Source organism: Aulostomus chinensis, chromosome 1, assembly GCF_037954235.1.
Source record: "Aulostomus chinensis isolate RoL2024-O1b breed Wild chromosome 1, RoL_Achi_v1.0, whole genome shotgun sequence".
NCBI classification, from domain to species: domain Eukaryota; kingdom Metazoa; phylum Chordata; class Actinopteri; order Syngnathiformes; family Aulostomidae; genus Aulostomus; species Aulostomus chinensis.
In genome coordinates, this window is record NC_141320.1 from 62621073 (window position 1) to 62635156 (window position 14084).

The window sequence follows — 14084 nt, forward strand, 5'->3', positions numbered from 1 at the left end:
GCGCGCACACACACACACACGCACACGTGCGCTGTACTTAAGAAAGCTATTCCTAGGCAGCGTTGTGATTTTATGTTTTTTAGGTTATATGCAGCCTGAACACAAAAGTGCAGTCACATAAACAAACAAACAGAAGTCAGAGAGAGGCGACGTTCAGCTGCATGAAACCCAATAAGGATCAAATACACTCCTAGCATCAGTCAACCTCTAATTTTTTGTCTTCCCCACACACACACACACACACACACACACACACACACTTTTCCGAGCTGGGGAAAAAAAAAATCAAAACAACAACAAAAAAAACCTGAGGTGCCATTCATGTTCTACAAAAGAACAAGTGAGTCACAATAGTGAGAGGAGGTGCTGCCGAGTTTTTTTCGAGCCTCCCCGTTCAGTCATTAACACATCCAGTTCAAGGACACGTTTTCCCCTGAAGGCTTTCACAACCTCTTTGCACCTCATCTGTGCTGTGCGGTGGCGGGGAGTTTTAACCCCCCCACCCCCACTCCCTTTCCATGTAACAAACATCGAAAGTTTGTTTCATTCAAAAATAAAAAGTAGGGGAAAGTTGAAGGAATAATAAAAGTAACTGCTCTCAATGTCTAGGCCGCCATTCAAAGCTGAATCAATATACACAGCTGCCAGAAGGAGACGCGTTCCTCTACGACAGCATTTTCTCACTTCCTGCATTTTCTTCAATATCGCCCGTCATGATTGGCCTGTCAGCTCTGTCAAACATCGGCCCCCGCTGGCTCCTGACACCAAGGGACACTTCCAGATGAATTTGTCATCCCCGACGTGGCTGTCTATCGCAGCCCCTCAGCTTCACATCTCAGGTGTCTTGATTTCATCTCTTCAGGTCAATTATTACCAATCAGAAGTCATAGCTTCCAGCAGCGGTTAACTGAAAAATGAATGTATGTGTTGCATTGGTATCCTGAACATATTAAGGAGTGACTGTGAGTCTGGAGGATGTGATGGTATTTTAAAGAAATTAAGAACTTTGCCAAATTGATTAAAAATTGACGATTAATTGATCCTTCATTTTCTAAGTAAAAAAGAAACTCCCGCTATGAATCAAGGCCAAGTTTTAAGAGACGACGAGGAGGAGTAATTCAGGACAAACCACAATCCTGATGTGAACCAGGCGACACAGGAGGATCTACAGACTAAGCAGGCAACACAGATGTATGCGAACACTTCCCATCCACGAGCATTCATTGTGCTAAGCTAACTAGCAGTAACATGGTCTCTGGAGCTCTCAGCTCCCTAATGTAGCAGATAGAAATGAGGGATGTGTTCTTTTCTGGTTCTTGGGAGGATGGACATTGAAGCTTATTTCCGAAAAATTTTCCTTTAAGTTCCTGTAAGTCAGTTATTGAAACGGTACAGCAGCAACTAGGCAATATTTTCAAAATTATCAATGAATCTTTTAGTCAATTAAATGTTGAGAAAATGTGGAAAATATTGATGTAACAGGTTTAAATTCTTCTGTCATCATCCAGCAGTCCAAAGACTCTTCATTTTCAGTTATTAATGACCATAAAAGCAGCAAATCCTTATATTTAGCTCTATGTCAATTCTAGATTCCCCAATCAGTGTCATGTTTGGAGCTCAAAATGCAAGTCTGGCCATCAACACATGTAAACACAGGAAATGCCCGAAAAACGTCTCTAAAAGCCAAAGAGTTGGAGAGAGATTAGCAGTACAATATTACATTATAATGCTCAAAGTTAAGTACTTCCTCATTCCCACCACTGGTGCCAGTTAGCAGTTCAAAAGTGAACCACCCAAATTCTTAACAGTGGAATGATGCTTTAGTAATCAGTAGATTTTTCGTCTCCCAAACTGCAGCTTTAATAAACTGTCAAACAGCTATCGTCTCATTCTGAAGCCAATATTAGCCTTTCATTAAATAAAAATTGATTGCTCAGTCAGTGTCAGCCACAACTGATATGAGAAATGAAGTCTGCTGATTGAATATGTATTGTCTACTTCAAACTCATCATCCCAATTGAGACAGAAGAAACTGACCAGAGCAAGTTTGATTAAAAATATCGTTATATATGATGATTTAATGTGGCATGGTGATCTAAATAAAGCTGCCACGAGGAAACAAATATTAAAAATGGTTAAGCAACTTTATTTTGGACAACTTTAAACTTTTACAACTGTGTGAAAATGAATTACACTCTGGCTGTGTTTACGGCTTGTTTCTGCTGCCCCCAAGTGGCCAAAAAATCCACTATTACACGATGCCAGCTGTGATGACCTACATGGTGTGGCTCTTGTTCTCCACCAGGTTAATGTCTCCAGGCTCCAGCTCTGGGATCCACCTCTCCAGCTCCTCGATCCAGGGATACTTCAGGGAAGAGGGCACCACCACCAGGAGGGGCCACTCCTGCCTGTACGCGTACGCGGCGGCGATGGCCTGCACCGTCTTCCCAAGACCCATCTGGACCGGCAAAATCAACACACGGTAAAGGGGGAGAAAAACAAGTCAATCGTACGCCGGCTTTACGGTAAATTGCGTATGACGGCTGAGCTGATGTGAGGCCCAAGAGTAATAAGGTCTCCGAATGATTCTTGTGTCAAAACCGATTAGGCACGTGGGAGTGCTGCACAGGGTTGACAAATTAATTTGGAAGGCAAGCAGCAAAGTCCCAGCTTCATTTTTGGGGGGAAAATAGACTTCCTGAGCCAGCGTTGTGTGTGCTTACCTCATCAGCAATCATACATCTGTGAAACAAAAGAAAACAGAAAACTTTATCAGATGGACGTTGAAAAGAAATGACAGGCAGACAATCAAGGGCAGGGTTATTAGCTCATATAGACAGACGCCTGATTCACATGGAGGTACATCAGCTGTGCTCAAGGGCATAAAGGTTCTCTGTCCAGACATTCAGAACTTGCCCAAAGTTCTTGTAACATTAAGATGTCTGGCTCACAATTGAGGTACTCAGACAGGCTTTTAACTAGACGATACTGCTGGTGCTATTTCATATTTAAACAGTTGTTCCTTTCAGATATTTGTGTTTCCAGAACTGCTTTTTCACACAGACGTTGCAGAGTTGACCAGTTTTGTCCAAAAACAAACACAGCAGGTGATGCAGAGGCTACGTTTGATTGCTGACGCCGATTAAACATCAGTTGGCCTGAGAAGACATTAAAATTTCATGTTGTGTTGATGCTAACGTGATGAAGGTGCTAGATTCTGGTTAGCTATCAAAAAAACCACCAGAATTAGTAAAGTAATCCAACAAGTGATGAAAAAAAAACAACCTCCCTTAGTGTTTTTAAATATTCTGCTAACAAACGAGACACGCGACCGGGATCTGTGGAGGTAAAAATAATCATATCAGTCAAATAATCAGATTTAGTTTGGGCTGGGTGCATCTTAAAGCGATGACAGGCACAGCAAGCTTACATTTGAGCACTGCTTACAGGTATTGAATTGTGCATTAACATGGAACTTGCCCAAGTCTGCACTCCACTCGTGTATGAGGAGGGGGGAGTCATATTTATTATCCCACAAATTCAAGTCCCAAAGTTCTGCTTCAGGAGAAAGTCGAGCAGTTTTACAGCCCCGCCACAAAATGAGGGGAAATGTTGGGAGCGCAGGTTAGAGATGACAGGATTTGTGGAGTTAGGGGAAAGACCGGTAATGAAATTTAAAGCTGTTCGCATGGTTTTGTTGCATTCAGGTTTGCTGAGCGCATACATGCGCTCATTCACATGTCCTTATTCCGTGTGTTTTTAGTTAATCAGTGAGCAAATCTAATCCAATCAATAATCTACTCTTGTATTGATTAAACTGTGTGATCATTAGAATGTGAGAAATGTTGGTCATCCCTGTTGCAGTTGTTGAATCTTACATCTGAAGAAAAAAGAAAGAAAGAACAAAGACTGGAGTAGAAAGTAGAGAGCTGGATTGAGAGTGACGATGTAACAAATTTTGTTTTTAATAAGGCAATAAGGCTTTGTTCTCAAATCAGATCTTTGTCCATCCACACTGTTACTTGCAAGTGACGACGTCCTGATTTGCTGTGTAAAGTCATCGAGAAACAAACTTATGGCTGCCAGCGTTTGAGGAGAAACAGGTCGAGAAGCTCAACTTATGAAACATCCAGACTGAGATGCATCCGATTTGAGTCAGATTCTGATTTTTAATATGCGGGAATTGAATTTTTGCTGAGGCTGCACGGTGGTGCAGTGGTCAGCACTGTGGCCTCACAGCAAGAAGGTTCTGGGTTTGAGTCCTGGCTCGGGCACGGGATCTTTCTGTGTGGAGTCTCCATGTTCTCCCCGTGCCTGCATGGGTTCTCTCTGGTACTCCCGCTTCCTCCCACTGTCCAAAGACATGCAATTGGGGACGAGGCTGATTGGTACTCTAAATTGACCGTAGGTATGAATGTGAGTGTGAATGGTTGTCTGTCTCTATGTGTTGGCCCTGCGATGGACTGGCGACCTGTCCAGGGTGAACCCCGCCTCTCACCCGTTGATGCTGGGATAGGCTCCAGCCCCTCCACGACCCTTACTCGTAAGGAATAAGCAGAAGACGACGATGGATGGATGAATTTTTGCTGTCCAGACTCTCCAAAACAAACGTAGATACAACAAAAATCTGATTTGGGCTTGCAGTCTGAATGGCACTGAATGGCAGTGGTGACTCTTAAAGGAATGGAAACAGAAGGGCTTCTGAACGAACGACTGATTAGAATTCTATTGGAAGTAAGAGTGAAAAGTTGAAAAGAAGTGAGGTTCTACTCCAGCTGGTTTTTCTCTCTCTGTACCTCAGGTGATTAAATGTATACATTATGACAGCGTCAAAGCTGATCCTCATTTGAACACACACCAACATCTCAGATGCCTTTAAAGTGTCATTCACACTAAGTTGACCAATTTTGCTCATCTTTGACTGTAACTACACGTCTTTCAGTCTTGGATGTTGAGTGTACGACTAGAAGTAAAAGTAATGTAGCAGCACTTGCTTCTGGATTAGTGTGTTTTAAGCCGACTAGCGGCCCCGTTATGGAACGTTATAGTGAACAATGGTGGCGCGACACCTTTCTCTGTTCTCTCAACAGGGAAAAATGCAGATGGATCAGCCTCTGGTCGTCTCTGCCCGGTGGCTTTGAGCCTATTGTCATGACCCTGCTTATTCATAAATGCTTCCAACATCATGTCAGAGCGAACGTGGCGACAGAGCGGCTCTGAATACCTCCGACACACTCTCTCATTATTCTCTCTCCTCCCCCCTCCGCCTCCTCCCCCCATCTCCGCCCCATTTCTCTCTTTCAGCTGAGGAACATGATTAATGTGCACCTTGCCACTGGTGGTTTTTCTAATTGCCAGCACACCGGCCCAGTCAGCGCATTGTGCGCACACACACACACACACATACACACACACACACTTACATATACACACACTTAAGCCAGCATGTCTGTGCACAAAAAAAACTTCACACACACACACACACAATGAACAAAAGGAAGCGTGTGCAGAAATGCATGTAAACACACATATATATATATATATGCATGCACAGACACCATCCCACACACCCACACCCACAGAGAGGGGAGGGAGTGCTGCTGGGGCAGGTGCTTGCCATTTCTCAACACATTAATCATCCTCCTTTAAATAACCTGAGTGTCGTCTTGACGGTTCGAGCCTGTGAGGATGCTGCAGTGCTGTTGCCTGACGACGGCACGGTCCCCACCGCAGCATCGTTCTAATGTTATCTCCAAAACCCACAAGCCCCAAAGTGTCAGGAAATGGGCTCCTCTACCTCCCAGGCTGGCTGCGATGATTTGATGGCTTTGACCTCTGCGCGGTGATGTGTCGCGCGGCCCCGTGTCTAACCCCAATCTCCCAGCCCTGCTGAGCTTCTCTTGTCTTTGGAGTGTGTAGTGGGCAGTGGGAAAGAAAAAAAAAAAAAAAAGGTTCTGCAGTTTGAACATTGCACAAAAGACTGACTCGAAAGGTGCCGGGGTCTGACCTCACACACATTTAGAGGGTGAGAGTGCAGGATTGCTGGACACGGTGAATGAAGTGAAAATCAAAACAAAGGTCAAAAAAAGGATTTAGAGAGGGTTTACTTGGAAGATTTGGAGGAGGAGGTTTTAATAGAGTGTATCACTTTCAAAGGAAACATTTAGATGTCCGGAGCAACCCACAACTATCAAAATACATGTATTTATTTGGACAGATGTGACACCATTAACAGCTGGAGAGTCACCTTTCAAAGTAACTGGTAACTGATGGGTTTAGACAAAAGCAGTGCAGTAAAAAAGTACATTATCTTCATTGAAATGCGGTGGAGATAAATGGTTATAGTACACTAAAATGCAAATATTCAAGTCTAAGTGCCTCAACATTGCACTAAGACTCCACCCGGTGCAGGAAATTGCTCACATCCAGCCTCAACACTAACAGTATCAACGCCATCAGACCCAGCAGCCTGAGACCACAGGCGACCCACGTTCCCATAATGAGATGCACCAGAGTAGACCTGAATGAGTCCACTCTCAGCGGACAAACAGCCTGAATAGGAAATCTGCCATGTGAGACCGCAGCACTGTGCCCATGTGCATCACCGCCTCCCTATCTGAGCACGCCAGAAGTCACTAGGTGTTCAGATATGTGGCTAGGTGAATGCCACCATCCCTAAGCGGCGCTACAGCGGCCACCCTCCAGGTCAGAGGCAGGCTATAGCAGAGCGCTAAGTATTCAGGGGCTGTGTCCTGCAACCTCAAATATTTCCACTGTGGAGAATAATGTGAACATGAATGACAGGACATTATTGCTGATGTTCTACCTGGTTTAAAAGTCTCACTGCTTCAGCATAGTGTTCTAGCTACACAGAGAAATATGTCTGGAAAGTTGGCTAGCGTGAGCTAGCATTGTCAACAGCAGAAAAAAATCACAACACCAAAATCCCAGCTTATAAACAAATGAGCAGTATGTGTATTTTTTGCATACTACTTTCCATTTGAAAGAAAAAGATTTTCATAAATATATATATATATATATTTTATATATATATATACACATATATACACATATATATACATATAAATATATATACATATAAATATATATACATATACATATATATACATATACATATATACACATATATACACGTGTATATATACATGTATATATGTATATATGTGTATATGTATATATATGTATATATATATGTATCTGTATATATGCTTATTCTGTTCTTTATATGTTGAAATGTCCATCCTTCATGCGGGATTTCAGATAAATCAATACACCTTCCCTCTTCTGATTAAACCTTAAGGAGAGCCTGAAAGGAGAACAAATGATTCATAATTGTAAGGCTAAAGCAGTAGAGTGAATACAGCATGAATACCTGCTGTGTGGGTGCTGCATGACTCCACTCAGACATTATGGCCTTCACTGATCCTTTGCCATGTTTAATAATTATAGTCCCCCACAGCAGTTACACTCGTATGTTCATAGCACAAAAGGTGCTCTTCAACGGAACATTTACTTCCTCTGCTTCCTGCATTGATTAACTAAGGGAACAATATTTACCTTGTTATCATCCATATTCAAAGTTTTTACCCACATGCCCTGAGCCACCAGACTGAAAAGTTTGTTCAACGTGTACGTCTTCTTTCCATTCCAGACTGTGGAGCAGAAAGGAACGGTCGGTGGTTGCTGAGAATCAGACTTGTGACAGTTAATTATTATCATATCATTTTAAGGATTACATGTAGTAAATTACTTTGTGCTTGTTTTCTCTTTGTGAGGTAAAAAAATAAAATAAAAATAGCCGAGTGACACAGTGCAAGATGTCATGTTAGCATAAGTGAAAGTGGAAATAAAATGTCTGACCATCAACTCACCCAACCCCTGTCATGTTTTTGAGTTTTCTTTGAAAACTTCAGATCTGAGAGCAGGTTTTAACTCTCTCGCTCTTCTTACTCTGATGCACACCTCGCTTAAGTGTTGCTGCACATCTTGTAGCCCACACATTCCCAATATGCTGCTGAAAAGTCCAAATGATGTTACGGAGTCGCTCTGTTAGGAACAATAATTATACACTGCCAGCACAAATGAGCTGGAAATAAAGCAACTTGAGAATAAACTCCATCTCTGGAGTGGACTCTCTTTCATATGAGCATCACAGTGCAGCAAACGACGATATTGATCCCTCTCTCAAAGCAGGTTTTCAACAAGGAAGCAACAACAAGCTCTTAATGGATACACTTTTGCACGTTTTGGGGGTTTTTTTTTTGGAATAATAGCTGGGAAGCTTTTTACAAATGTACCCTAAATATAAACAAATTTCGCACATCTCATAGGTTTTTATTGTACCATAACTTTCCTACATTATCCCTCATCTAAAACCATAAACCAGCCTCCTACACAGACTGATACAGTGGGCTCCATTTGATGATTTGGTTCAGTACTCCTGATGCTCGCGATGTGAAAAGACACAATGACTATGGGATTTAAAGGGGAAAAAAATTCAGCCCACAGATCCTCCTACACTCTGAGACATCAATGACGCTCAGAGCATTCCAGGAGTTATTAAACATCCCCCCCCCCCCGTCAGCCCGCTTCATCTACCTCCACTTCATAGTGACATCCCAAATTTCCAACAATTGTAATAATGCTTCCAGAAAATCCAACAAGTCAGCAGCTGCGTCGCGATATGTATGTAAAAATATCTCTCCGACGACAAGATTCTGCTGAGCGTCAAAGGGCTTTAATTTGCAGCTCTTCCACGGGAGAGTGAGACGAAGAGCTGCAGGGTGCCTCGAACACACAGACAGATAAAGGATACAATCATTTCTAGTTTCTAATCATGCTTGTGGAGTGTGTGTGTGTGTGTGTGTGTGTGTGTGTGTGTGTGTGTTCAAAATACACTTTATAATGACAATCATTAGTAACTCATTCATAAGACCATGAACAAAACAAAGAGTTGGCTAATCATACAGTATTGACAATTATGATGTACATTAAGTCCTTGTTTCTCTAATTACTTTTACAGTAACACCACAATACATTCGTAACGATTTGTTAATGCTTCGTTATACACGTATATAAGTGCTGAATAAGCATTTCTTCAGCATAATTAACTGTTAATCCCCTTTGTGACCCTTAGTCGGTGGAACATGTATCCCTTAAACAGCCCTTAACCCCGCCACCCTCCTTCAGTTTTTCCATCCCTCTTTTCTGTAACTCATACAGTCTACATGAACACATCAGTAAATAATTATTATACACATTACTTAACTCAGGGTTTTTTAGCATTAGTTAAGCATTAATAATGTCATGATATGGCGCCGCATCACCAAGGTTGCTATTAACTGTGACTATGATTTCCTAATATTCTAATATTTCCTCTGACATTATTCATTTTCAAAAGACAGTTTTGGGCTCAGCGTCAAATGTTGAAAATTCATTCATTCCTGGAAGCTCAGGAGAGTCGTGTCAGGGCAGAGTGACATTCGTCCCTCTCAAACCACCTGACCTGTTCAGTTCATAGTTTAGCAGAAGTTGCTTCACCAGATCAATCATTGCTATGCAGGAGGATTCGCTGGGTTTTATATGCAGATAGACTTGACATCAGAGTCGTGTCATGAATGGAGGTGACAGATTACATCAGTAATGCCTGAGAGGAGACGGTGAAGTAAAAGAGAGAGGTGAATCTGATCGAAACCGTAATTGGAAGATGTTATATGCAAGTAAACGAACCAGCCTGGCCTGACATCATGCTACATGTAATGGTGCTACAGCCTGTTCTGCCTGTCTTCTGGGAGAAGCAATGCTGCTCTCACTGTCACCCTCATGCCAATTGACTGAGGCAGCTGTCCACACAGTGCAGTGAGAGCCAATTGACTCCTGACCTGCCCGTGTAACAAAGCGCTACCTCCTTGTGTTCCTGAATCAATATGGCCGCACTGCATCACAGTAGCTACCCCTCAGATTGGCTTCCCGTGTGCTGACCTCCCTGAGAACCGGACCACACATCGAGCGGTTGGGTTGGAAGTCGTGGTCACTTCCTGCAGTCAAACACTTAAGGTGGACAAAGAAAGTTCCCCTACTCAAACTGCTAGTTGTTTGCTCTGAATGAGTCTCTGTACATCTGCAGACGAAAGCCCCAGACGAATTATCTATGTAATAATGCTGGCTTGTCAGACTAAATCACACAGTAGCTGCAGTGGGACGAATGTATTGTAATGCAAATTTAATCAAGATGATGCAACGCATGAAACTGACCACTAGAACCGAGATACTGGACCTTTTCTGTTCAGTATCATTTACTGCTGCAACAGACTGATTACGAGGCACTTCTGGCAGCATTTATAGAGATTTAAAGGTTCCAAGTAGATTTTTTTTCCATGAAATATCACAAGTTATTTACCCTGACATTCTTACATCCATTAGTCTTCTTCCCTGCCTTTGTCTGTGCATTTCTTAGCATGTGACTGCTGCTAAGCATGAAACTACTGGCAACGCTGTGCATCAGAACTCCCTCATGCATATCACATGTGCATCCTTGTATGTGGGTAAAAGATACACATCAGTGGTCCTAATCGGGTTCAAGAAACCTTGCCTCTTCTTATAATTGGCAGCAACTACTGAATAGAGGAAAATACTTTGATGTAAGCACGTAACTGACAGTAAATCAGTATCTATACACTTCGCTGGTGGAAAAAGAAGCTGCAAACATTGAATAGCGTAGGAATAAAAAGAGCAGCGGTACAGCACGTATAGTTTTTTCTTCGCAGGTTATCACTCCCTTGGATGCAACCTGACCTTAGTTTCAAAATATCCTTAAATATGCTGTCTTTTTTTAGGCCTGTTCTTTAGCGCAGAAACAGAATTGATTGACACACTACAAAGTATGCGCCTGAGCTGCCGCGCTTCTTACCGTCCATTCTTGGATAAAGCAAACTCTACTCCCTCCCTCTGGAAAGGCATCAGGCGCTGCAGGAGTTTGGGAGGAAGGCCTGACAGTTGCTGTGACCATCTTGTATCACAGTGAGAGGTCTGGGGCCCATTATCATCCATTTCCATTAGTAAGTTCTCATCGGTTACACGCTCAGTAAGCTGGCTCTGAAAAAAATAAAATAAAATTTTAAAAAATATATATATATATTGTTAGAACAAAATGTGCCCCTTTACAGGCTCGGTATAGAGAGTACTACTTCATACTGTAATATTAATCAATACACTTAGCATATTTAGGCTGTTTCAATTGAGCTTCATACAAATGAGAAGCTCTCCACTCCAGCAGGTCTATGATACCATTAACAGAGTCTGCGTCACAGATAAATAACCTCGCATAGTGGCCAGATAAAAGCTTAAAATTACCTGTAAACAATCACTTTGTGTTGTCTCACTGTTCTGGTCAAGCCCTTAAAATTACTATTATGTCTTTTAAAAAATAAAAGAGAGAGAGAGAGAAGCAATGTCAGTGTGGCACTGACATGACGCAGAGAGCTGGCACAATCAGCATTGCCAGGGAAGAGAAAAAGTACTATGTAACGGTAGCCATGGCTGTTCTTTCATATACAAGTAGCTAATATATGAACTTAAATGCTTTATCGGTGATCTTTATCGATATAAGTGAATATTATGGGACATACAGAAATCATTTATAGGTAAAAGAGCACATAACAGACCAAATAAACACTCAAACGCGCAAAAATAACAATTTATAGTTATAAGGCTGTAACTACATTGATTTAGCATCGAGCTAGCAGCACAGACCGGAAGTTGTGAGTTACTTCCGAAATAAAAGCCTCACTCACAAAACTAGCTAGCTAATTGTGGAGTTTAAATGTAAGCAAAGGAAGCATGATTAAGTTTGACTGTGTGGACAAACCAGCAACCTGACTTTTAAAAAAAAGAGTCTATTTAACCTTTGCATGTAGTTTTGACCTTAAAATGTTCGTCCCACCCGTCCAAATGTAGTTTCAGCCTTGCTATAATAAGGACGTCAGCGAGGCTAAATACATGAGACTTTAAATGTGTATGCGTGGTTTGCCTACCAGATGAGATGATAAAATGCAGACCAGCAACCAACTGGAAAACAACAGCAGACTGAGATGAAAAACGGGGAAAAATTTTCGCGGCCAAGTTAAGGTGCACTCGATTTATAACAACTGGCATCCGCAGCGTGTCAGCACTGTTGGACATTCAGTTCCTCTAAATGAGTTCATGACAACCAAAACTCACGTTGAGGTACACATCACCATTAAAGTGTATTTAACACAGTTGCTCATTTGCCAAAACAGCTTTGTGTGTGTGTCCACGAGTGCTACCACAACTTGTAAAAAATAAATAAATAAATTCAGTAGCAACGAGCAGAGGTGACATAATTCCAACGCCCCCTTACGTGTGTGAAGCGTGAGGAGCTGACGCACTCCCGCAGCAGCCTGCTGGACTCCGTTGCCTTTCACTCAACCGCACTAGCTTCTTCACCCTCGGTAGAGACAACGGCTGTGCACCGACTGTAAACCTAAAAGCGGTAAGGCAACATTAGCGGTATCCTGTACCAACACTTACCGGTGTTCTTACAGAGTGTTTACCGGATAGGTGTAACCATGTAACATGAGCTAGTTGCCAGCAGTAGTAAACACTCCTCTTGCTAGTGCGTGACAGCTCAGGGCGCCGGTGTTCGGCCGCTTTCAAGTGTTAGCAAGCCACACTGGCAGGTAATCATCGTTAGCTTAGCCCCGACACGATACCCTCATAATGCTGCCTTGCTTTTCGGCACAAGTACGCACCACCATAGCAAACACTGTGTCCAGAACCTACGTAGACTAACTTATTTCGGTATTAGAACCATCAACGAGGCCACTCTTGTACTAATAATTCAGTAGAATATAATAACTTTTAGGCCCGGCTGTTCATCTTACCAGCATTATTTACGAATTAAGGTTAACGCTAACTTGTTAGCATCCGGATAGTGTTGAATTCCTGTTGCTTTACAGTGACATGTTTTACCAGCCGAATTCATGTGACACATATGAATATCCAGACTGTTCAGTTCTACACCGGTAACCGGTTTGCCAAGACGAGGGAAACATTAAATAGGTAAGATTGATAGGAAGTCTGGTGTAACGACTGGCTGCGAGCGGAAATGACCGAGGACTAGCGGCAGTTGCATTGCTCTATTGATGAGCCCAAACATTTGTATTAAAGCTATATACCCTCTCACAAAACCTAGCTCATAACCTCGAGTTTTTGTGCCGTATTCATCATTGACAGTGACATTTTCTTGAGACGGCGGCATCATAGATGCTCGTTAATTAAGCTCAGATATTAATAAATGACCTATAGCCCAAGCATACCATACCACGTTTGCCATATGAGGGCAAAGTTTCAGCTGGTGGTCCAAATTTCAAATGATTTTTTTTTAAAATACGAGTTGAGATGCAGAAATGACCTTTGCAAAGACTTAACCACTTGCAAGTGAGGGGTTATAGATTATGTCATAGCAAAATTTCAGTTAAAATGTTCAATTGTTAAATTTCCCCACTGTGGGACGATTAAAGGTTTATCTTGTCTTATCTTATCTTAAATTTTTGTTAATTCAGCTTGTTCCCTCAACATGGGCCACAGAAGTACTTTGCATATTGTTGATGTCGTTTTATTTCTTTTGTCATTCGTTCGACAGGTCCATGGATCAGGTAAATATCATGCATCCATTTTTTTAAATTTTCATTCTAAATAACAGAATGCAATGATGACAGTCAATAAACTGATACGCATCGTCATCTTTCCTTCACAATGCTCCGCCATTGCTTTTGTAATATGTCCCAGTTTGTAATTAAAAAAAAAAAATTTTTTTTTCCTCAATGATAATTAATCTGCAAACTGAAGAAATTCTGTGTAGGTGAAATGAGCCCTGTCAAAAATATGTCCTGTTCATGACTTCCTGGACTCATAAACTTTAATACTGAGATCACAGTTTAGATTATGAGATAAAAGCCACACCTTTGAGATTAGCGCCTACAAATTCATCAAAAATACCTTTATTTATTTATTTATATATATATATATATATATATATATAT

At 41.8% G+C, this 14084-nt stretch overlaps 1 protein-coding gene across 1 annotated transcript in view; it reads right to left on the reverse strand.

Moving 5' to 3' along the window:
• Positions 1 to 12138, reverse strand: part of zranb3 (zinc finger, RAN-binding domain containing 3) — a 65143-nt gene extending 53005 nt beyond the window's left edge. Inside the window, exons 1-4 of the mRNA XM_086198957.1 lie at positions 12054 to 12138; positions 10931 to 11115; positions 2724 to 2742; positions 2280 to 2458 (exon numbers count right to left, since the gene is read on the reverse strand). Of these exons, the coding sequence (XP_086055083.1) occupies positions 2280 to 2458; positions 2724 to 2742; positions 10931 to 11076 (344 nt within the window). The 5' untranslated portion in view covers positions 11077 to 11115; positions 12054 to 12138. The remainder of the gene's footprint in view (positions 1 to 2279; positions 2459 to 2723; positions 2743 to 10930; positions 11116 to 12053) is intronic.
• Between the last annotated feature and the right edge of the window lie 1946 nt (positions 12139 to 14084).